Raw genomic sequence first — 23,591 nt, 5'->3', positions numbered from 1 at the left:
ATCCAGGCTTTCTTCAGCAGGACGAATGGGCCTTGAACTTGCCATAAATACAGAAACTTAAAGGGGGAGAAACCATTAGAGGCTTGAGGTACTTCCCTGTATGCAAACAGAACTAAGGGTAGCCACATATCCCAGTCAAGTCTTGTGTCTGCGAAGAACATCCACAGCGTGGTCTTAAGCATTTGGTTGGATCTCTCCACTAGTCCATCAGTTTGAAGGTGGTAGGGATTGGTTATCACAGCAGTGATGCCCAGTTGCTGGTGGAGTGTCTTCATGAGGTGTGCGGTGAAGTTAGTCTACTTATCCCTCAGGACCTTCTCTGGGATGCCTACCATGGAGAACAGCTGGTTGAGGGCAATTATGACTTTTGACGTGTTAAAAGTACAAAGTAGGAAGGCTATCGGTTATCTTGTTGTATAGTCACAGACAACCAAATGCATGGATATCCCACACTGCACTTCTCCTGGGACCCCTCAATGTCAATGATGATGTGTCAAAAAAGGGTGGAAATGACTGGCAGTGAACACAGAGGTGTTTTGTCCCACTGACATACAGTACTGGTCTTTTGACAAGTGGAACATGTAGTTCAATATGTCTGGACATCAGTGTGCATGGTTGGCCAAAAAATAAGAAATTGAGATAATGTGTGCAGATGTTTTGTGTTGGGGTATATGTCCTGCTCATGTAACTCTGGGTCAAACATCAGGGTCGAAATTTACATTAATACTAACCAGCTCACTTAATCAAGTCACATTTTTATTGCCCTCAGTGGTGTAGCGTCTGGGCATGCAGGGTATGCACGTGCAAATGGGCCCGGGCCACTAGGGGGCCCGCCCCTGGGCCCTCCCCAGTTTTAACACAATTCTTTTTTTTTTCTTCAATTTAATTTTCATTTGTGGCCGCAATAAATTTATTTTTTTATTCATATCATGTTTAGTAATTTCTTATTTCTCCATAATGTCTAAATTCTCCATAATTTCTTGTTTGCGTTTATATTTGCGTTTTTTTTTTTTTTTTTTTGCACTCCACGGCTGCCGTAGACTACTACACCATCATTTATTAACATGACGCATCGTCGCGGCAAAAAAAGAAAGAAAAGAAAACCGTGAGAGGTTACTATAGCGGCTATCTACGTGAACATTAAGGATGGACAAATATAAACATAAAAGTGGGGCTTTAAAAAGAAAAGAGAAGGTGGAGAAGTTAGACACAACACAAAAGCTACCCAAAATAGTTTTTTTTTTGCCGACCTAACGTTAGCGCGAAGGACAACAATGACGTCAAAGGTGAGAGGGAAGTTTTGTGCCGTAATTTTTTTTTCATATGGGCCTGGTACTGACACTGATTGCGCTTAATATAATACAGATTGTGTCAAAGCAGCTTTACAGTGTCAAATAGTAAAATGTCCATTGGTGCTGAATGTTATAACATTTGTTTTATAAATAAGCATTAGATAAATAAAATTTTAGTCAATAAAGTGTTTTTTTCCCCTGTTGTATTTATGTCTATGTCACTGCTTGCAGACATGCACAGCCCTCCAGAACCTCGGCTGTTTTTTGTTTTATATATATATATATATATATATATATATATATATATATATATATATATATATATATATATATATATATATATATATAAATCTATATATCTATATCAATAAAACTAAAGACTCTATAGATGGTCAAGATTAACATGAGATTGGCATAAACCATGTGTGTTATGCCCCTTTTACTGTCTTCACATTAATGCAGACATCCTCCCTACATATTAATGAGGCCTGAAACCAATCAGAGAATCCATGTTTTTTTTTTTCCATGATCCGTTTCCACTGAATAAAAAATCTCACAATTTGGAAAAATTATTTTTTCCAAGGTTGTGAGATACAAACTCGCAATTCTGACATTTATTTGGACTTGTGAAAATGAATTTGCAATTGCAAGAAAAAGTGTCAAAATTGTGAGATAAGAACTTGCGATTCTGACTTTTTTCTCAGAATTGTGAAATATAAGCTTGCAATTGCAAGTTATAAACTCCAATTGTGGGGGTGGGGGACTGTTATGTTCTCAGAATTGCCTCTTATAAAGTCAGAATTGTGAGTTAATTTATAACAATTCTGACTTTATAACTCGCAAATTGTTTTCTATCATAATTCTGACAAAAAATAAATTAAAATCAGAATTGCAAGATAAAAGAATTTAGGAGATAAAAAGTCGCAATAACATTTTTCATTTTTATTCAGTGGAGGAAATGGGCTACCATTACTACATATCCGATCTGTGCTACATGGGAGGAAAAAAGTATCAGAATTGGGTCACTTGAACCATGCAGTGTAAATGCGGTCTTAGTTTCTCATTTCTGTGTAAGAAAGCCTTATTAGTGAATTATTCCATCACTATAAATCTTTTTTTTATAATATCATTATTATTATATATTATTATTCTAGTTAAGATTAAATTGAAGTCTGACTTCTTCCAGCAGTATGGATTGGAGTTTGGCTTATCAATCACAAATGAGGAATTCCCACAGCTACTCTGAATAGAAACCATGTAAGGTCTAGAGTGGAGTTTTGCTTCTGTGATTCACACAAGTTAGACACAGAGTGCTATAATTCAGATTCTATGGAAAATACTTATTAAATATTCTTAACAAACAGTTAGTATAGGTGCATCTCTAAAAATTAGTGGAAAAGTTCAATTATTTCAATAATTCAACTCAAATTGTGAAACCCGTGTATTAAAGGTCCCGTTTTTCGTGCCTTTTTGAAGCTTTGATTGTGTTTACAGTGTGCAATATAACGTGTTCATGTCTCGTGTTTAAAAAAAAACCCAGTATTTTTCACACAATTCACCTATCTGTATACCACTGTTTTCACTGTCATAAAAACGGACTGATGACTTCCTTGTTCTATGAAGTCCCTCCTTCAGAAACAGGTAAAGAGTCCTGATTGTGCCAGCGGTTCCTGTGTTGTGATTCGACAGCAGCTTAGCACACGCTGCCCTCTTGGAAACGCGATTGGGGTAGTTTTGAGAAGCAAGTGGGTAGGATTTGTTTGGAAAACTGCTGGAGATGTACTTATAATCACAGGAGCGTTTTTACTGAAGAAATGCGCATGAAAATCGCATTTGATTTTTTTGCACAGCCCTAACATCTAGTTAACAAAGCTAAACAGCGTTGCCCTTTGTGTAATAAGTTACAGAAACTGTTAAACGCACCAACTTAAATAATAAAATACACTTACCGGTTGTGGTCCATAAACAATGCCTTCTCCAGACAAAGCAGGAACTGGTCCATCTTTCAAGAATAATCTTTGTGCGAATCCGGCATTAAACAGATTAAGTTTGAGGAAGCTGACCTCCGCAAAATGTGCTGCATATAGTTTTACATGTGGATTATAATTTTCGGGAACCGAGTTAAACATAAAATGTAACCATTGATCTCTAAGTACAGCGTCCCTGGGAAGCCCAAACAAGATGATTGGACTCCGAGATGAAAATAACATTTCAACGACATGGCGACAAACGCAACTCTTCCTCTTCTTTTTCGGAGCACACCAAGACCACGCCCCCTTTTTTGTGTATTCATGTGGGTGGAGGTTAGTCAAAAAACTGTTTTAGTGACGTCATTGCTGCAGGAACTAGAGGGATGTAGTCCAAACCGGTCGTTCGTTGTAGGTGAATTCTGTTAAAAAAAATATCTTGCTTGGCGTTGAACTTTGAGTTTTAAAATTTTACTGATATTATTTATACTCTAACAACAACATTACACACTAACTAAAGTTTAAAACATGGGATCACGAAGAACGGGACCTTTAAATTAATTTAGTGCACACAGACTGGAGTAGTTTAAGTCATTGGTTCTTTTAATTGTGATGATTTTGGCTCACATTTAACAAAAACCCACCAATTCTCAACAAATTAGAATACTTCATAAGACCAATTGAAAAAAGTGAACACTTTATTTTTAGTGAATTGTTGGCCTTCTGGAAAGTATGTTCCCTAAATAAATACTCTGTGGGGTTCATATCTGGTGAGTTTGCTGGCCAGTAAAGCACACCAACACCATGGTCATTTTACCAACTTTTGGTGCTTTTGGCAGTATGGGCAGGTGCAAAATCCTGCTGGAAAATGAAATCAGCATCTTCAAAAAGCTGGTCAGCAGAAGGAAGCATAAAGTGCTCTGAAAATTATGGATTAACAGGTCCAGTGACTTTGGTTTTCAAAAAACATAATGGATCAACACCAGCAGATGACATTGCACCCAAACCATCACAGACTGTGGAAATTTAACAATGGACTTCAAGCAACTAGGGCTATGAGCTTCTCCACCCCTTTTCCAGACTCTAGGACCTTGTTTTCCAAATGAAATACAAAACTTGCTCTCGTCTGAAAAGAGGACTTTGGACCAATGGGCAACAGTCCAGTTCTTCTTCTCCTTAGCCAAGGTAACACGCCTCTGACATCGTCTGTTGTTCAGGAGTGTTTATTATTACGACAACTGTAATAAAATCCCTGACGTGTCTGTGTGTGGTGGCTCTTGATGCCTTGACCCCAGCCTCAGTTTATCCCTTGTGAAGTTCACTCAAATTCTTGAATCAATTTTGCTTGACAATCCTTATAAAGCTGCGGTTCTCTGTTGGTTGTGCATATTTTTCTGTTAACATGCTTGTATATAGCACTCTGTGAACAGCCAGCTTATTTGGCAATGAATGTTTGTGGCTTACCCTTGAGAGGTCTCAATGATCGTCTTCTGGACAACTGTCGGATCAGCAGTCTTCCCTATGATTGTTTAGTCTAGTGAACCAAACTGAGAGACCATTTTGAAGGCTCAGGAAACTTTTGCAGGTGTTTTGAATTGATTAGCTGATTGGACTAAGAGAACTAACAAATATTGCTACAAGTGTGACTGCATCATATAATAATTGCTGTTAATAATGTTCATCGTCTGGCTGACTACATCTTGTATTCATTTTTTTGAAAAATCCTGCCATACATCCACAAACTAACAGTCACCACTTATAAGCTACTACTAAATATTGTATTAACGTAATTTTCTGTAAAGTTGCTTTGTAACGATTTGTATTGTAAAAAGCACTATACATATAAACTTGAATTGAATTGGCATGTCACCATATTCAAATTTGTTTTATTGGTCTTATGAAGTATTCTAATTTGTTGAGAATTTGTGTTTTTTAGTTAAATGTAAGCCAAAATCATCACAATTCAAAGGACCAAAGACTTAAACTACTTCACTATGTGTAGATTTAATTTACTTAATAGCAAGTTTTCCATTCAGAGATTGGAAATAAATTTTATTGATTAGTATTGTTGTTGAATGAGCTCAACTTGTACTAAACCCTTAAAAAGTATTCCTTTGTACGAAACCATAAAAATATTTAAAGGCTTCCTACTATGCTCTTTTACAAATTCTTTATTTTTTATTTTTGGGGGTTTACTAGAACATGTTCTCATGCTTATTGGAAAAACGCATTATTTTTCACATAATTTACATTATTACAATACCTTTCTCCCCAGCCTGACACAAACAGCTCGATTAGTTCCAGGTGTAATGAAGGCCCACCTTCTGAAAAAAAAATTTGGTTGCACTTTATTTTACAGTACGTGTACTAACATGTACTTATAGTATACTTACAGTGTATTTATCTAAGAAAGTTCTGGTAATACAAGGTAACTACATGGGGTAGGGTTAGGTTTAGGGGTAGGTTCAGGGTTAGTGCCTAGTTATTACATAGTTATTGTAATTACTATAATAAGTACATAGTATGTACATGAGGAACAGGACTGTAAAATAAAGTGCTACCCAAATTTTGATGTGATTGCTTATCTGTCCCAGTGCATTGTGATTGGTGAACAGTGATGTGTACTGCACCGCCCCTTGCCAAAACAGCAAGATCTGTCTGCCCTGGTACTGTATCAATATTACCATATGAATTTGAGCCCAGACCGGTATTTAGTAGCCGTACATGCATGACTGCAAATTAAAGAGCATTACCAAAGATAGCAACCAAGTGAACTAATGTGGAATGACTTAGGACTTTTTGAAACTTCTTATGTATGATTTGTGGCAATGAGGACACGTCGACATATCGATTGCCATGTGACATTTTTATTGAGAGATACACAAAAGAACTCAAAGAAATACTTTTTTTAACCTAATTCATTTAATATTTCTAATAATTTGGTGAATCCATTGAAGATATGCTGAAATCTTGGTATAGACAGTAGGATGCGCAGCTGAATTGCATTGTATTCTGGACCCAAAAGATGTCACACCAACTGCAGTGTTTCCACAAACCAAAGGACCTCCTGAATCTCCCTTTTAAGAAACAAAGATCAGAAAATCACTAGTGAAACCAGTTCATACATCAACATAAAATCTGTAAATGTTTTGTACATACTTTGCAGGATCCTCCATGACCATGTGCACAGATCATCTGTGATGCCAAGTACTTGGATCCCCATTTACGTTGACACTCTTCGTGGTTTATTGTAGTCATGTTTGCCTCCATTAAATGATTGCTCAATATCCCATTCGTCCACAGTTGTCCCCAGCCCGCAACACTGCAGAGAGTGTCTCCACTAACATTTCTTTCCTTCGGTAATGATATCCATTTAACATAGTTATTTAGTTTGACCTTTTCCTGTAGCTGTAATTCAAAAACGCAACCATTATTAAGAGATTTAATCACTGAACTGAAGTTGATTATTCTGCCATTTTTTGAGAGTAGTACAGAAGCCCTGAAGGCCAGTATTTATTTTTTATTACTATTTACAATTGCCTCTTTAAAAAAAAAAAAAATAATAAATATATATGTGTGTGTGTGTGTGTGTGTCTGTGTATATATATATATATATATATATATATATATATATATATATATATATATATATATATATATATATATATATATATTTGAATAGAAATTCAAATATAGTTATGTCAGGTTTATTCCACTGTTTTCTGATAAGAGATTATTTTAAACAAGGTTTTACGGGTTGTACCCTCAAAAGCATGATGTCATTCTGAAGTGAACAGAATGTATAGTGTGGATGTGAGATGTAAGACTTCACTTCGACACGGTATGAATCCTCACTCTTCCTTAAGTCATGAGCACCAACCACAACCGTCAGAATCTTTGGATATCTGTTGAAAGAGAAATATCCCTTTATGTAATCCAAATCATTGTCTTGTTGCACTGCAGTCATTTTGTCAGATTAAATTAAACATTGTAGTATAGACTGAACAAAACTCTTACCCTTTCCAGCAATGTGCAGCAGTCATGACAAACTCATCAGAGATGAGGAATCCACCACAGGTATGTTTAAAGTTATTCTGAATAGAAACCATGTAGGGTCTGGAGTGGGGTATTGCTTCTTTGCCTTTGACTATACCCACATTCACACGAGCTGAGAAAGAGATAGAATTATTAGTGAGCTTATTCTGTACATACCAATTAAACATCATAATAAATGCTGTTATATAATCACCAGTGAAGGTCCGGTGTGGCAGCAGAGAGGCCAGCAGGAGCAGAGAGATGATGGTCATCATGTAGACAATCAATGAGCTCTTGCTGGCAAAAAACTATATAATTATAAGGATGGGTTGAGAAACTGAGCTACTTGCAACCCTTTCTTTCTCGGCTTGTGGTGTCAGTTTCACTGATAGTAAGAAGATACTATTTCCTTTCATTTGCATAAAGTTTTTTTGTGAAACCACAACATACAAAGTGTAACGATCATCAGCCGGAGTGCCCATGAACTCCAATAGAGGGCGGGTGAGTATAAATTATAAAATTATTAGATTTAGTGAGTATAAATTATTATATAATTTTTATTTTAATTTATTATATTAATTTAAACAAGAATTTTCAAACAATTATTTAAACTGCGTGTATATCAAACAATGCATTTTCTCCATACAAATAAGGGTCATTTTGGCTCATGATTAAAACAAAAAGCAGAAGGGCTTATTGAAAAATGCAAATTAATTCTCTCTTCATTAATTTGCCATTTCCCCAGTAACTGCAGTAAACAAAGCAGCAACTTGTAAATTTTGCAACTTGCAGCATTCATATTTAATTAATTAACAAACTATGGCATCCAATGGGGTAATAATGACGGATTATAATGACTTATTCTGTGTTTTAACGTGTTACGTTGCATCATGCTGCGTAAAAATAAAACCATGGCTACATTTGTAATAGGAGATACGACAAACAACAAGTGCTACTCTACCCCAGCGGTTCTCAACTCCAGTCATCGTGCCCTCCAGCTGCATATTTTGCACATCTCTCTTTGCTAACACAACTGATTCAGATAACCAGTTCGTTAGAAGTGAGCTCCGTGTATGAAACTGTGTTCCCATTTACATGGTCCCTTTGCAGTGTTCATTACTCCCTACTCCCTGAGCAGGGGAAATCTGTTGAAGTTTACCTCACTTCGAAAACATTTATTCTCGGATTTGCGCTGCACAATGTCTTCACACCCGGGAAAGTTTGACATCATATACCTCTATAAATAAATATAATTTAAATGTATGTCCCGCACACTTCAATGCACTTTGAATGGAACTGGAATCATGAGCATGGTACTGCCGGAATATCCTGTGATGTTCACTTCACAGGGCACTGACATCCGAATAGAACGAACGTCTGAAGCCAAAGGAGAAATATACAAACTGTGCAGGGCAGGGGGCGCAAGGACTGGAATTGAGATCCACTGGTGGACACTGCTTAAATCTTTCATTTGACTCATCAATGGCAAATCCTGTACATATGTAAACGTGCTTATAGGCTGTGAGTCAGAACAGCCAGCATTATAGTCTTCTCTCCCAGAATCGTGGCCTAGAGAGTTTGACTTCTAACCCTAAGGTTGTGGGTTCGAGTCTCGGGACGGCAATACCCACGTGCCCTTGAGCAAGGCACCAAAGCCCCAACTGCTCCACCTGTATAGATCTGCTATGAGGTGATTCATGAATGCTAGGTTATTCATATGTGAAGCAGCAGCAGCACAGCAGATCTATTCCGCCAAGACCGAATACATTAACATTGTCATGTACATTACCATGCCAATCCCTCAAAGAGTTGTCAATTCATAAATATGCGCATACACCGTACAGACCAAAGGTGTGGACACACCACCTCATTCAAAGAGTTTTCTTTATTTTCATGACTGAAAATTGTAGTCACACTGAAGGCATCAAGGGCTATTTGACCAAAAAGGAGAGTGATGGGGTGCTGCGCCAGATGACCTGGCCTCCACAGTCACCGGACCTGAACCCAATCGAGATGGTTTAGGGGTGAGCTGGACCGCAGACAGAAGGCAAAAGGGCCAACAAGTGCTAAGCATCTCTCGGGGAACTCCTTCAAGACTGTTGGAAGACCATTTCAGGTGACTACCTCTTGAAGCTCATCAAGAGAATGCCAAGAGTGTGCAAAGCAGTCATCAAAGCAAAAGGTGGCTACTTTGAAGAACCTACAATATGACATATTTTCAGTTGTTTCACACTTTTTTAATGTGTATAATTCCATATATAATTCCACGTGTTAATTCATAGTTTTGATGCCTTCAGTGTGAATCTACAATTTTCATAGTCATGAAAATAAAGAAAACTCTTTGAATGAGAAGGTGTGTCCAAACTTTTAGTCTGTGCTGTATATATATATATATATATATTGTCTCTAGGAAGGCCGAAGAAAGAGGCCCTGCAATTGGAGTGAAATGAATGTCATTTTGAAATAAACTCCACAGATGCAAGCCGACGGCCCAATGTTGACCGACGGTTGACCGCCGGCTTGCTGTGTCCTGGGTCCAAGGCATTTCCTTTTGAAAATTACTTTAAGATTTTTAAGATTTATAATGTGTTTAAAACTCCTTTTTCTAAAATGTTTATCAAATGTTTATGAAATGTTTTACATGGCAGATATTTCCCAGATCAAGCAGATATTTAGAGATGTTCCCAGTACCCCCTCCTTTCACCCCCCACCCAATAACTTTACCGACCCAAAAAAGCAAACAAAAATGAATAACAATCCACAATGGAAACCATTCCCTGGTACACATACATTTCAGAGTTGTCTAGTGGATGTTGAATTTACATTTGGAAGGCCTATTTTTTTTGCTCATCTGCAATACAACTCGTTTTCTAAATAGACATTCATAAAGTGTCTTTAAGATGTTTGTGATTTAGAATGTATGCAAAACTGACATCTTAATGATGTTCATCAGATGTTTGTAGATGCATTGCAAATGAAGGCCTCTTTTAACAGACATCCTTCTAGTCACATTGTTCTATATCTTAAAATCCCTTAGAAAACCTAGTTTTTTGAGCTAATAGAATAAATAATTATTATCACAGGGATAATATATATATATATATATATATATATATATATATATATATATATATATATATATATATATATATATATATATATTTAAATTAAATTAATGTATTTAGCAGACACTTTTATTCAAAGCAACTTAACAGTGCATTCAGGCTATCAATTTTTACCTATCACGTGTTCTCGGGGAATCGAACCCCCAACCTTGCACTTGATTACGCAATGCTCTATCAATTGAGCTACAGGAACTGTGTGTGTGTGTGTGTGTGTGTGTGTGTGTGTGTGTGTGTGTGTGTGTGTCTATATATATATATATATATATATATATATATATATATATACAGGTCCTTCTAAAAAAATTAGCATATTGTGATAAAAGTTCATTATTTTCCATAATGTAATGATCAAAATTAAACTTGTATATATTTTAGATTCATTGCACACCAACTGAAATATTTCAGGTCTTTTATAGTTTTAATACTGATAATTTTGGCATACAGCTCATGAAAACCCAAAATTCCTATCTCAAGAAATTAGCATATCATGAAAAGGTTCTCTAAACGAGCTATTAACCTAATCATCTGAATCAACTAATTAACTCTAATCACCTGCAAAAGATTCCTGAGGCTTTAAAAAACTCCCAGCCTGGTTCATTACTCAAAACCGCAATCATGGGTAAGACTGCCGACCTGACTGCTGTCCAGAAGGCCATCATTGACACCCTCAAGCGAGAGGGTAAGACACAGAAATAAATTTCTGAACGAATAAGCTGTTCCCAGAGTGCTGTATCAAGGCACCTCATTGGGAAGTCTGTGGGAAGGAAAAAGTGTGGCAAAAAACGCTGCACAACGAGAAGAGGTGATCGGACCCTGTGGAAGATTGTGGAGAAGGACAGATTCCAGACCTTGGGGGACCTGCGGAAGCAGTGGACTGAGTCTGGAGTAGAAACATCCAGAGCCACCGTGCACAGGTGTGTGCAGGAAATGGGCTACAGGTGCCGCATTCCCCAGGTCAAGCCACTTTTGAACCAGAAACAGCGGCAGAAGGGCCCGACCAAGCAGCACTGGTCTGTTGCTCAGTGGTCCAAAGTACTTTTTTCAGATGAAAGCAAATTTTGTATGTAATTCAGAAATCAAGGTGCCAGAGTCTGGAGGAAGAATGGGGAGAAGGAAATGCCAAAATGCCTGAAGTCCAGTGTCAAGTACCCACAGTCAGTTATGGTATGGGGTGTCATGTCAGCTGCTGGTGTTGGTCCAATGTGTTTTATCAAGGGCTGGGTCAATGCAGCTAGCTATCAGGAGATTTTGGAGCACTTCATGCTTCCATCTGCTGAAAAGCTTTATGGAGATGAAGATTTCGTTTTTGTTTCCTGCTCACAGTGCCAAAACCACTGGTAAATGGTTTACTGTCCATGGTATTACTGTGATCAATTGGCCTGCCAACTCTCCTGACCTGAAACCCATAGAGAATCTGTGGGATATTGTGAAGAGAAAGTTGAGAGACGCAAAACCCAACACTCTGGATGAGCTTAAGGCCGCTATCGAAGTATCCTGGGCCTGCATAACACCTCAGCAGTGCCACAGGCTGATTGCCTCCATGCCACGCCGCATTGAAGCAGTCATTTCTGCAAAAAGATTCCCGACCAAGTATTGAGTGCATAACTGAACATAATTATTTGAAGGTTGACTTTTTTTGTATTAAAAACACTTTTCTTTTAGGAAAAAGTGAATTTTAGGAAAATAGGAATTTTGGGTTTTCATGAGCTGTATGCCAAAATCATCAGTTTTAAAACAATAAAAGACCTGAAATATTTCAGCTGGTGTGCAATGCATCTAAAATATATGAAAGTTTAATTTTTATCATTACATTATGGAAAATAATGAACTTTTATCACAATATGCTATTTTTGAGAAGGACCTGTATATATATATATATTGTTTATTTTAATCCTTATTTGCTTACTACTATTTTAAATGTCTGCATACTGAGGAAATCTTAAGCATATTGGTGCTTAACACACAGTTTGTTTATTGAACATTTAAACATGTCATCCTTTCTCAACACAAAAATCACTTAATATTAGAAATTATGGAGTGGATCCATAGAAGATAAGCTGACAGTTTTGTAAAAACTTCAGGTCATTTATGATTATGGCAGACTTTTGGTCACAAAAGACGTCCTGAATCCCCCTGAGAAGAAACACAGATCAACACATGACTCAATGATACTTCTCACTACTGATGGTCTCAAATTGACAATCTTGTTTTATTCAACTTCTTTCTATAGCTGTTATACAGTAATATTATCACCGTTAAAAGACATACTGAATAAACATTTTTACCCTTTACCCTCAAAATCATCGTTCTGCAATGTGTGAAGGTTGAAGTCCGGAAGATTTTGATAGGACTTCACACCAATGCAAACAGACCCTTCTTTATTTTTTATCTCATGTGCACCAACCACAACTGTTAGTTTCCCATTTCTGTGTAAGAAAGTCTTATTAGTTTAATGAACAATACTGTTATTATAGATGTTTTAAAATGATGATATTATGCTCTTAACTCACCATTATCATTGCAGTTGAGACTAAACTGAAATCTAACTTGCAATGTGCAGCATTCATGACAAACTCTTCACAAAATTGTTTTATTCTCACCTTGTGGTGTCATTAACACGTTGTCTGCAGCATCTGCTATATGAAACCACAATATACAAGATGCATGCAGCTCTGGCTGTATTTTGTGTTTCTCAGTGTCAGAATATAAAAATGGCTATAGTATTGAAACAGTATTTTAACATTTACAAATTGGCCTATTCTTGTGCAAGTTTCATTGCAACCTAGATTTTTGTTATGTGAAGTTCTACAAAATGTAATTGAATACATAAATATTTTACTCAGTAAGCCTCCATTTTGATTAATGTGGTAGAATGTTTAAGTTAATGGCTGGAACCCAAGATAAGCTGATGACCACAACTGAAATTATTTCATGCTAAGTATACTACAGATACATTTACATTTATATATGTACAAAATAAAAATACCCTGCAATTGTACTTTTAGTGGCCTATACTAAATTGGTATAAATTAAGTTGCATTTAAGTAGTGCTGAAGTCTAAAGTGTTTTTAGCTCTCACATCCTGAATCCTTAAAGGATGCTGTGTATCATGACATCGGCCAGGACTAGTTTATGTATGTTCTTCCAATTATGAGGTTTTGACTGGGTTGGGTAAAGGATTTCACAAGAGCTGAGTCAGCAGATGAAGGGGACTCTGTAACCCTTCCTTCCAGCATAGGAAGCAACTTAGGAGACAACAGGTTAATTCCTGTTTTTTTATTTGTCACATACATGATTATATAGAGCATATATAACCAGCAGTGAAATGAAAGAATTCAACACAGAAAAATATACATAAATATAGATTTGAAATAATTAAATAAAAGTAAACCTAATGGTTTACTGTGTGGCCTAGTGGTTAGCGAGTTTGACACTCAACCCTTGGGTTGTGCTGCACTCTGTATAAAGATCCACCCACATTCACAAGATCAGAGTGTGGTATCACTTTCCGAAGATGGGTGCTGACCCTCCAGAATGCAGGCTTTTCATCTGTGTTCAGCTCTGACAGATCACAAGCTGCCCTACCTGCTATAACAGGAAGTCATGTTCAACAGGATGAATGGCCCACTTTATTTAACTTAGTATGTCTTAGTGATGCAGTTCAAATTAGCTCAAATACACCTAAACAGAGCACAAAACTGAGGGCCATTATAATTTTCAGTTACTGAAAACGAGCAAAGAACATTACATTGCCAAAGATCATCATCAGAAGCACAGTATAGCGCAAGTTTATGCACTTTAAACATACCCATAAAAGTAAGTGAATCTACAACATATGATTTATGATAAGAGACTTCGCAAATCAGAATTCAGTCAGCGCATCCTGAACAACGGAACTCCACTTTTTCAGCAATGACTTACTTGAATTACCCTGATTGGCCATAGCATTCATAAGCTCAGCATAACCTTGTGTAATTGATTATGACTCGCAACACTGTAAAATGCGGAAAAATATATATAATGCAACACATAAGCCCTAATATTATTTAGATGGTATTACTAGCCTGATAGTAATAGTAATAATAATAATCCTCTGGCTATCATCAAAGGCATCAGCCACAGGCAATATCTCTGACTGTCGTCTATTGGCACAACCCTGGCTCTTACAGGATGTTTCAGAATGGTATGTTTCTTTGAATTTGAGTTTGAATTTATTTATTAGGATTAGCCCCTTGAGATGTAATATCTCGTTTTCGAGGCGGACCAGAAATACAATGTATCACAATCACAAAAAAGTAACATAAAACAAAACAAAACACAAATTAACAATTCATCCATTAACAACTACTAAACTGAAACGAGAACAATTTATATATATATATAAATTACCCCCAGACCCCATAACCCAGGGTGTCCCAGTGATCAAACCAGACATAGAACCATCAAAAAGAAACAAGCAAAAACCTCAAGCTGCTACATCATTAAATATAGCAATAAAGTTTATCTTTATAAAGGGGGAAAAGGAAGAGAGAAAAAATAAATAAGAAAAACTTCCAAAAATCCATCTTTCAAAAATAATAATATTTCTATTCCTAAACAAAGATCACTAATAAAATTAATATGGGACTGTGATTACAGTAAAGGTTTTTTTTTTTTTTTTACTCTTTTTAGCCTCAAAAGAAAACAGCAGCCTCATTTCAAATTTCCATTATCCTGAAGAGATCTGAGATGACATGAAAATAGCTTCAGCTTCATGACAGTTGAAACTGTCATGATTATCGTCAGCTGACAATAATCAATAATCCAGTTGAGGGCACTCCACTCAGGACTATTGCGTTTGGGGTCTGAACTCCATTTCCCAGAATCTTGTGCCTAGGACCAGGTGTTCCCATTACCCCTTCCCTATAATATACTGTGTTTGGACTCTCAGTGATGGTGAAGTCTTGTTTAGCCCAGTCTGATATTGTGAGAGTTTCCCTTGTGTTTGTTTCTTCCTTGTCTGATCTTGGATTGTTTATACCACCTATGATTCTCTGCCGCCTGCCCCAACCTCTGCCTGGTACTGTTTCTGTTTCTGGATATCCTGGACATTCTCGACACCGTTATCTGATGACTGCCTGTCTGACCATTCTCCAATAAATACATTGAAATTGGATCCGAACGTCTCTGACGTTACCGAGATATCTGTTCCCACCTCTAGGTCAGTGTTTCACCTATCCAGCTCAACCATGGACCCGGTAAGTACCATCAAGTGCCATTTTATGATGAAGTTTTGTTTAAGGACCAACAAAATCATGGTTACCTGGAGTGGAATTTAATGGCAGGTTGAGGGACCTCATGGAATATGCTCTTTTGTTGTGTGGCTCTCCGTTCACTGTGGGTAGAGGCAGAGGACAGTGTTGAAACCCAAAATATATATTTTTTGTGGGGGGGCCAACATTGTCAAGCGCAGATGGCAGCTGAGCTTTAACCACCAGAGTCACTGCACAAGAGGACCACTGACCCATAGCCAATGCACAAGATGGCCGCCAGCCCAGAGCCACTGCACAAGATGGCCGCCAGCCCAGAGCCACTGCACAAGATGGCCGCCAGCCCAGAGCCACTGCACAAGATGGCCGCCAGGCCAGAGCCACTGCACAAGATGCCCACCTGCCCAGAACCACTGCACAAGATGGTCGCCAGCCCAGAGCCACTGCACAAGATGGCTCCCAGCCCAGAGTGCGCTCATGACTTGCGCCCTCTAGAGGGAGTTCGAGTCGTGGTACTTTCTCCAGAAATGGCAGCCACAGCTGACCTTACAGAGTCCAGTCAAGTCACGAACTTCCTGTCTGTCCTGTCACAGCTATGAAGGCCGTCCATAACCTCTCGTTCTGTCCTGTCATGGCTATTGAGGCCGTCTATGAACTCTCGACCTGCCCTGTCATGGATATGGAGGCCATCTGTGAACTCTCTGCCTGCCCTGTCATGGCTATGGTGGCCGTTGGTGAACTTTCTTCCCGCCTCATCTGATTACTGCCTGTCTGACCATTCTCCAATAAATATGTTAAGGAGCTTGATCATAACAGGCCTTGGACTATCACTTTGGTGAGCTGTCAGAGAGCAATGAGCCCATTCAATGATTGGTGGAGTAGGAAAGTTGTCTTGTCCTAAAAGTTGTGAAATCAACTTGGACATAAAACCGGTGATATCATTGCCTTCCGATGATTCCCATATTTCATCATAGCAAAGATTATAACACCGGCTTCAATTCTCCAAATCATCAACTTTGTCAGTCAGGTAGGAGTAATCTTTCTCCAGTTGTCAAATCCGAGTATCACACACTTGCAAGTTGTCCTTATTAGCACCAACATGCTGCTCTAACAAGATAACTTATTCTCCCAAAGTGCTTAAAGAGTTCTGAATGCTGCTCAAACAACTATGAATGGAGTCAGATTTTTCATCAGAGTGAGTCAGCATGTCAGTCTTAATCTAATGAATAGCATACCACAAAGTTTGTATCGTAATAAGCCGCTCATCCATTATTATGAAGAGCGAAAAAACTTGTGAGTGTAAACAAACAATTATCTGCTAACTTGTTAAAAAACAACACATATTGAAAGAAAAACTAACATGTTGATTCACAAAAGGAGATCTTACACAGCTACTTTAATAGTGATTATCAGTCTTGAGCTTCAGACATGTTAAATCTCGCTGCAGCAATTTTCCAGGAATTTTCAGTTCGAATAATACAGAAATACTGTCCAAAAGAAAGAAAAGTATGTTTGGACACTTTCTTGTGTAGAAATGGCCTAGTTTCATTGCAAATGCTACTTTAGCAGGGGAGTGTGATGCTCTGCATCTAATACAATGGCATTCATTCAGTTTTAAACACTTCAGTGTCAGAAATTGTCCAAACACATTGTAAAAACACTGCAAAAAGAAGAGCATTGATACGTTTAGACATTTCACTTCAGTGTCCATGATGACATTGTGGTTTATCAATTTAAGTTATTTGAATCATTATCAGTAGACTACTATTATTTTATAGGGCTGCATTAATAAGAACAACTTTCAATAAATGTGTGACACATAGTTTATTTATTGAACATTTAAACAAATACTTCATTCTGTTTTATTGCAAAAATCACTCAACATTTGCAATAACGGAGCAGATCCATGGAATATATGGTGAAATCTTTATATAAACTTCAGGTCGTTCACGACTGTTGCAGATTTTTGAGTCACCAAAGGAAGTGACACCGACTGCAGTGTCTCCACAAACCAAAGGACCTCCTCCATCCTCCTGTGAAGAAACACAGATCAACACATGACTGAAATGTCTTCTCACTAATGATGGTCTCAATTCGATAATGGTTTTACTTACACTGCAGCTTCCTCCATCTCCATAGACACACATCATCTCTGAGGCTGAGAAGTTGTCTTTCCATTTATTTTTACATTCTGCATTTTCCATGATCTTCACTTCTGCTTCCATGAGACGAAAACTCTTTTTCCCTTTAAAATTCAGTCTCCCCCAGCCAGCAACACGGCAAACAGAATCAGCTTCAATGTGTCTCTCTTTTTTTGGTATGGAAATCTTCATGACATTTTTGTTTAGTTCAACTTCTTTCTCTAGCTGCAATAAAAAAAAAAAAAAACATTATCATAATTAAAATATGTTGTGACTAATCATTTAATAAGGATCATTTGAACTACTGCTACCCTCAAAAGCATAATGTCGTTCTGAAAAGTGTGCATGTTGAAGTCAGGATGCATGTGGTAAGACTTCACACCAATGCGGACATAGCCTTCATTCTGTCTTAGCTCATGTGCGCCAACCACAGCTGTTAGTTTCTCATTCCTATATAAGAAAGTCTTATTAGTATAATGGACAATCAAGTCTTTTAAATATGATATTATGATTTTAAATCATAAGTGCATTTCAGACTAAACTGAAGTCTTACTTCCAGCAATGCGCAGCGGTCATAACATATCTATCAGAAATGAGAAATCCACCACAGATATGTCGCCAGTTCTTCTGAAGAGAAACCATGAAAGGTCTGGAGTGTGGTTTTGCTTCTGTGCCGTTCACTATACCCACATCCACATGAGCTGAAAGAGAGTCTGTTGTCAGTCAGCTTATTCAGCTGATAACAGTTAATATAATATGCTGTTATACAATTAGTCTCACCAGTGAAGGTTAGGTGTGGCAGCAGAGAGGCCAGCAGGAGAAGAGAGATGATGATCATGATGAAGACAATCAGTAGGCTCCTACTGATGAACACTAAATAAATATAATGATGGGTGGAGACAATGAGCTGCCTGTAAGCCTTTTTTTCTCAGCTTGTGGTGTCAGTAACACTGATAGTAAGAATACATTGTGTTAGTTGTCATCTGCATCAACTTTTATATGAAACCACAAAATAAAAGAAATGCATGCATGTAGCTTTTGCTGTTATTTGAAAATGGCTTTTTAATAATATATTTAATTTGTAAATTAATTTAATTAAAAAAACTTTGATCAAACTTATGCTATTGATTAAGCTGATCTTAAACCCAAAACCTCAATATTCATTTAATTGTAATTCATATAGATGAAAAACCTCTAATGGTGAAATTAAGTAATTTCAGTGGTGACAAACTTGTTCCAAATAACATTCAGTTCTTCTGCTTTAATAGATAATGAACTCACCATGATTTGCCTGTCAGTCAGATGTATGTTAAATAATTTTTTTCTCTGTGCACCTGCTTTGGATGTGTGTGCACATGGGCAAAGAAACAATATAGTCAGAACAGTCCTAAACGGACTAGTAGAAGTAATAACTTATGATTTGCAGGAAATCCCTAATGTGGAAAAAGGCATCCCGCTATCGCTGTAGCAAAAAAAAAGTTAATTTCCAGGTGTAGAGCCTTGAAAAAATTATTTGATTTCTGAATTTAGTGTTGTGTTTAAAAGAAAGACAAACAAGGATTTCACCATTAGTATGTTTTATAATATTACATTTTATGGGATCGCTGATTTTTGCTTACATGTGCAAGTTAAATGTTGATGGACTTCTGTGGATTTTGACCTGTCAAGTTGAAGGAGTGAAAGAGTTAAGCCTCGTTCACACCGCCAGTGACAGAGCGACATAATCCCACTCATTTTCAGTAGAGAGCTGGCAACATCAGCAACAGTGAACATTGTTGAAGGATTGTGGGTGTGTCAAACAATGCGAGCCAAGTGACAAAAATTTCTGAATTCTTCAACTTCATACAAATAAGCACAAATGTCGCGAGTGACAACCAATGGGAGTGAAGTCAGAGGAGAGCACGTGATACATCTGCTGTTGTGGATTGTTATTTTGTAACTAGGCAACCAGTAGGGGGAATGCCCAGTAGTGACCTCAACTGCCAGCCACATGCAACAAAGCAGTGAAAAAGTCACTGGCGTTGTGAACTGAGCTCTTCAAAGACTATAGAATACCCAAGAATACCTATGTCAGTTGTATAGTTTTAAATTGGGAAAAATTCAACGCTCAATATTGCCGCTCAAATGAAATGAAAGAGCCAACCGCTTATCGGTAAATTCAGCGTGCCACTACAGCTGCCATTAGAAGTCCCGGTTGCTATATCAGTTGTCGTTTGAAAAGTCCTAGTTGTCAACGCTCTGAGACATGCTCTAAGGACTGTGCACTCACTGATCTAGTCTGAAAAATAAGCTTTTTATAATGCTATTTGAGCAAAAGTAACATTTATGACAGTATTTGCCAGATTTGGTGATTTTAAATATGAAATGTATTCCTAAGCTTAGTGAACAGTTTTGGAGTATTTGGAGTTTCCATATACAAAGAGATAGGCGCTGCACTTGGATGCCCGAGAGGTGTTTCAAAGATGGCCGCAGAGTGACATGACTTGTCTTAAAAATACTTTGATTGTACTTTCACCATGGATGTTTTGAATGGTAGGGTCGGTGGAGAAAGTTTCTGTGAGTTAAATAAGTGTAAACTGGAAATACTGTAGTGAAAGAGAAATTTACCTTTACCGGTGGAAAAATATCCCCTTGACATATTTTTATTGTGTGAGCCGTAAGATAAATTACCTGGCAGGAGGGCTACACGGGTTATAAAAAAAATTATATTTATAATGCCGTTCTAATTGACATAGCATTTATTACAGTATAGAAACTATTCTAACTTATGTTCGTATAAACCAATCATAAAATTGTCATAAGAAAAATACAGAAAAAATCCCCCCCCCCATTCAAGTAGATATGAGCCATACATGCATGACTAAAAATTAAAGAGCATAACCAAGATGGCAACTAAAGTGAACTAATGTGGAATGACTTTGGACATTTATTTATATAATTTTGTGACAATGAGGACATGTTAACTGATTGACTGCCATTTGACACTTTTATTGAAAGATTTACAGAAGAATTCAAGAAAAACATTTTCCTTTTCAAATTTTTTTTTTTTTTTTTGGTTAATTCACTCAATATTTCTTATGATTTGGTGGATCCATGGAAGATATGCTGAAATCTTAGTATACACATTAGGACGCTCAGGTGAATTACAGCCTTTAATGTACACAAAAGATGTCACACCAACTGCAGTGTTTCCACAAACCAAAGGACCTCCTGAATCTCCCTGTTAAGAAACAAAGGTCAGCACCTCAATAGAGAAACAGGTACATACATTACCATAAAGACTGTAAAAACAAATTGTACATACCAAGCAGGATCCTCCATTACCATGTGCACAGATCATCTGCGAGGCTTGGAAGTACATGGATCCCCATTTACGTTGACACTCTTCGTGGTTGATTGTAGTCGTGTTTGCCTCCCTTAGTCGACTGCTCAATGTGCCTTTCGTCAACAGTCTTCCCCAGCCTGCAACACTACAGAGAGTGCCTCCACTAACGTCTCCTTCCTTCGGTAATGATATCCAGTTAACATAGTTATTTGGTTTGACCTTTTCCTGTAGCTGTAACTCAAAAACACAACCATTATTAAGAGATTTAATCATATTTTATGAGACTGAACTGAAGTTCATTATTCTGCTCTTTTTGAAGTTAGTACAGAAGCCTTGAAAGCCAATGTGTATGTTTTATTAATATTTACAATTGCCTCTTAAAAGGATACATGATTAGAAATTCAAACATAGTTATGCCAGGTTTCTGCCACTGTTTCCCGATCAGATATTATTCTGAAGAACTAAATGTTTTACAGGTTGTTACCCTCAAAAGCATGATGTCATTCCAATGTGAACAGAATGGACAGTATTGATGTGGGATGTAGGACTTCACTTCGACACGGTATGAATCCTTACTGTTCTTTAAGTCATGAGCACCAACCATAACCGTCAGAATCTCTGGATATCTGTTGAAAGAGAAATGTGCATTTATGTCAATCAAAACATTGTCTTGTACTGCAGTCATTTGTTAGTTTTAACTTAACATTGCATTTTAGACTGAACAAAACTCTTACCCTTTCCAGCAATGTGCAGCAGTCAAGACAAACTCATCAGAGATGAGGAATCCACCACAGACATGTTTCTTGTCAATCTGAAGAGAAACCATGTAAGGTCTGGAGTGGGGTTTTGCTTCTGTGCCATTCACTATACCCACATTCACACGAGCTGAGAGAGAGAGAGAGAGAGAGAGAGAGCTGTTAGTCAGCTTATTTGGTACAAACCAATTAAACATCATTATAAATGCTTTTATATACTCATTCTCACCAGTGAAGGTCAGTTGTGGCAACAGAGAGGCCAGCAGGAGAAGAGAGATGATGATCATCATGCAGACAGTGAGCTCTTACTGACAAAGACTATATAAATGTGAGGATGGGTGGAGACACTGAGCTGCCTGTAAGCCTTTTTTTCTCAGCTTGTGGTGTCAGTAACATTGAGAGTAGGAAGATATTCTTTGTGTTACTTGTCATCTGTATGTAAGAATATGCAATATATATATATATATATATATATATATATATATATATATATATATATATATATATATATATTTTTTTTTTTTTTTTTTTTTTTTTTTTTTGTCCTGTGACTATTTTGAAACGGTGACTATTTTAACATCAACAGATAGAATCCAATTTATCTTGGCAAGAGGAAATAATTTTATTGTGATCAACATTATACTTTATATGTGGTTTTTGTGAAGTTTTAATGATCTGTAAAGTAGAAATGTTTTATTGAAATGTTTTACACCATTATTTATGTTTTGCTTGGTATGCATAAGTTTTATCAACTGATCTCTTAATCGATGATGGTTTTCTGTTGCAAAAGCAGAGCAGTTTCATAATATTCATAACATGGATGTGGTAAACATAACTATCAAAGTACTGGAACTGTAGATGAGATAATGACCACAACTGTCCTTTAAACAAATTCATGAAAATTTTAAGAAATTAATAAGGCCGCAAAGTTTGACAAAATGTTCCTAAGTTCGGTTAAGAAATTGTGAAATATTTTGTGTTATGAATTATAGGCTAATAAGCACGCACACAACACTTGTTCCCTTATCTCAGTGAACCGAGATTATGTCAGTAACTGTATCACTCCTTTTCAAATGTACTCTCACATTGTGTATGGGGAAAACATCCAATCCCACCGTGCTATGAGCAGATGCAGAATGACCTGCCCTGGGAGCCAAATTTTGGTGCACTTAGTTAAGGGCCCCCAAGAATGTGAGCTAACTAGCCATCAACATAACTATTTCCACCTACAGGGGGAAGTGGACAATTAAACATACAAAACCCATGCCTGCAAGGCCAGGTCATCCAAATAAAAAAAACTAGTCCATGTGGATGGTGACAGCCGCACAGATCTCACCAATAGAAATCCCACTGGATCACGCCCAGGAGGAGGTCATTCCTTGGGTGGAGTGGGCCTTCAAAAGCTAAAGCTATAGCATTCACAGGCTAGAGTGCTCCACATACACTCTCAAAGCCCTTACAGGTAGAGAACATTAGGACCCTGCCCACTGTCCATGACAGTAAGTCTTAACAGGGTGATAATCTTGGCTTTAAACAGTGTCTAGAGCACATTAGGGACATAGTCATGTCTAGGCTTGATGGCGACCTTACAGTCATTAGGCCCAAACTCAAGACAGGAAGCACTGACTGACAGTGTCTGCAAGTCCCCCACTCGATGAACTGACACTAACACCAGTAACAGGGCAGTTATAAGTGACAACGG

The 23,591-nt window shown here is 37.4% G+C and overlaps 2 protein-coding genes across 3 annotated transcripts; both read right to left on the bottom strand.

Moving 5' to 3' along the window:
• Positions 1-6,116: 6,116 nt before the first annotated feature.
• Positions 6,117-18,696, bottom strand: LOC113098280 (serine protease 48-like). Its single transcript, XM_026263297.1, has 10 exons — positions 18,590-18,696; positions 18,363-18,510; positions 18,121-18,259; positions 17,783-18,034; positions 17,552-17,701; positions 7,509-7,602; positions 7,277-7,427; positions 7,023-7,164; positions 6,419-6,667; positions 6,117-6,336 (listed from the first exon to the last, which is right to left on the bottom strand). Exons 1-10 carry the CDS (start codon positions 18,645-18,647, stop codon positions 6,178-6,180), a joined length of 1,542 nt encoding a protein of 513 aa, XP_026119082.1. The 5' UTR covers positions 18,648-18,696; the 3' UTR covers positions 6,117-6,177.
• Positions 18,697-20,845: 2,149 nt separating this feature from the next.
• Positions 20,846-22,222, bottom strand: LOC113098278 (mast cell protease 4-like). 2 transcript variants are annotated; one of them, XM_026263294.1, is made up of 5 exons: positions 22,119-22,222; positions 21,869-22,019; positions 21,619-21,760; positions 21,114-21,365; positions 20,846-21,029 (listed from the first exon to the last, which is right to left on the bottom strand). In XM_026263294.1, the coding sequence occupies exons 1-5, from the start codon at positions 22,177-22,179 to the stop codon at positions 20,871-20,873; spliced, it is 765 nt and encodes a 254-aa protein (XP_026119079.1). In that variant the 5' UTR covers positions 22,180-22,222; the 3' UTR covers positions 20,846-20,870. The 2 variants fall into 2 exon arrangements, with proteins under 2 accessions (XP_026119079.1, XP_026119080.1); XM_026263295.1 differs by having other exon boundaries at positions 21,114-21,311.
• Between the last annotated feature and the right edge of the window lie 1,369 nt (positions 22,223-23,591).

The sequence above is a fragment of the Carassius auratus genome, unplaced genomic scaffold, assembly GCF_003368295.1.
Source record: "Carassius auratus strain Wakin unplaced genomic scaffold, ASM336829v1 scaf_tig00216484, whole genome shotgun sequence".
In the NCBI taxonomy this organism is placed as follows: domain Eukaryota; kingdom Metazoa; phylum Chordata; class Actinopteri; order Cypriniformes; family Cyprinidae; genus Carassius; species Carassius auratus.
This window is presented reverse-complemented; position numbering and strand designations above follow the sequence as displayed.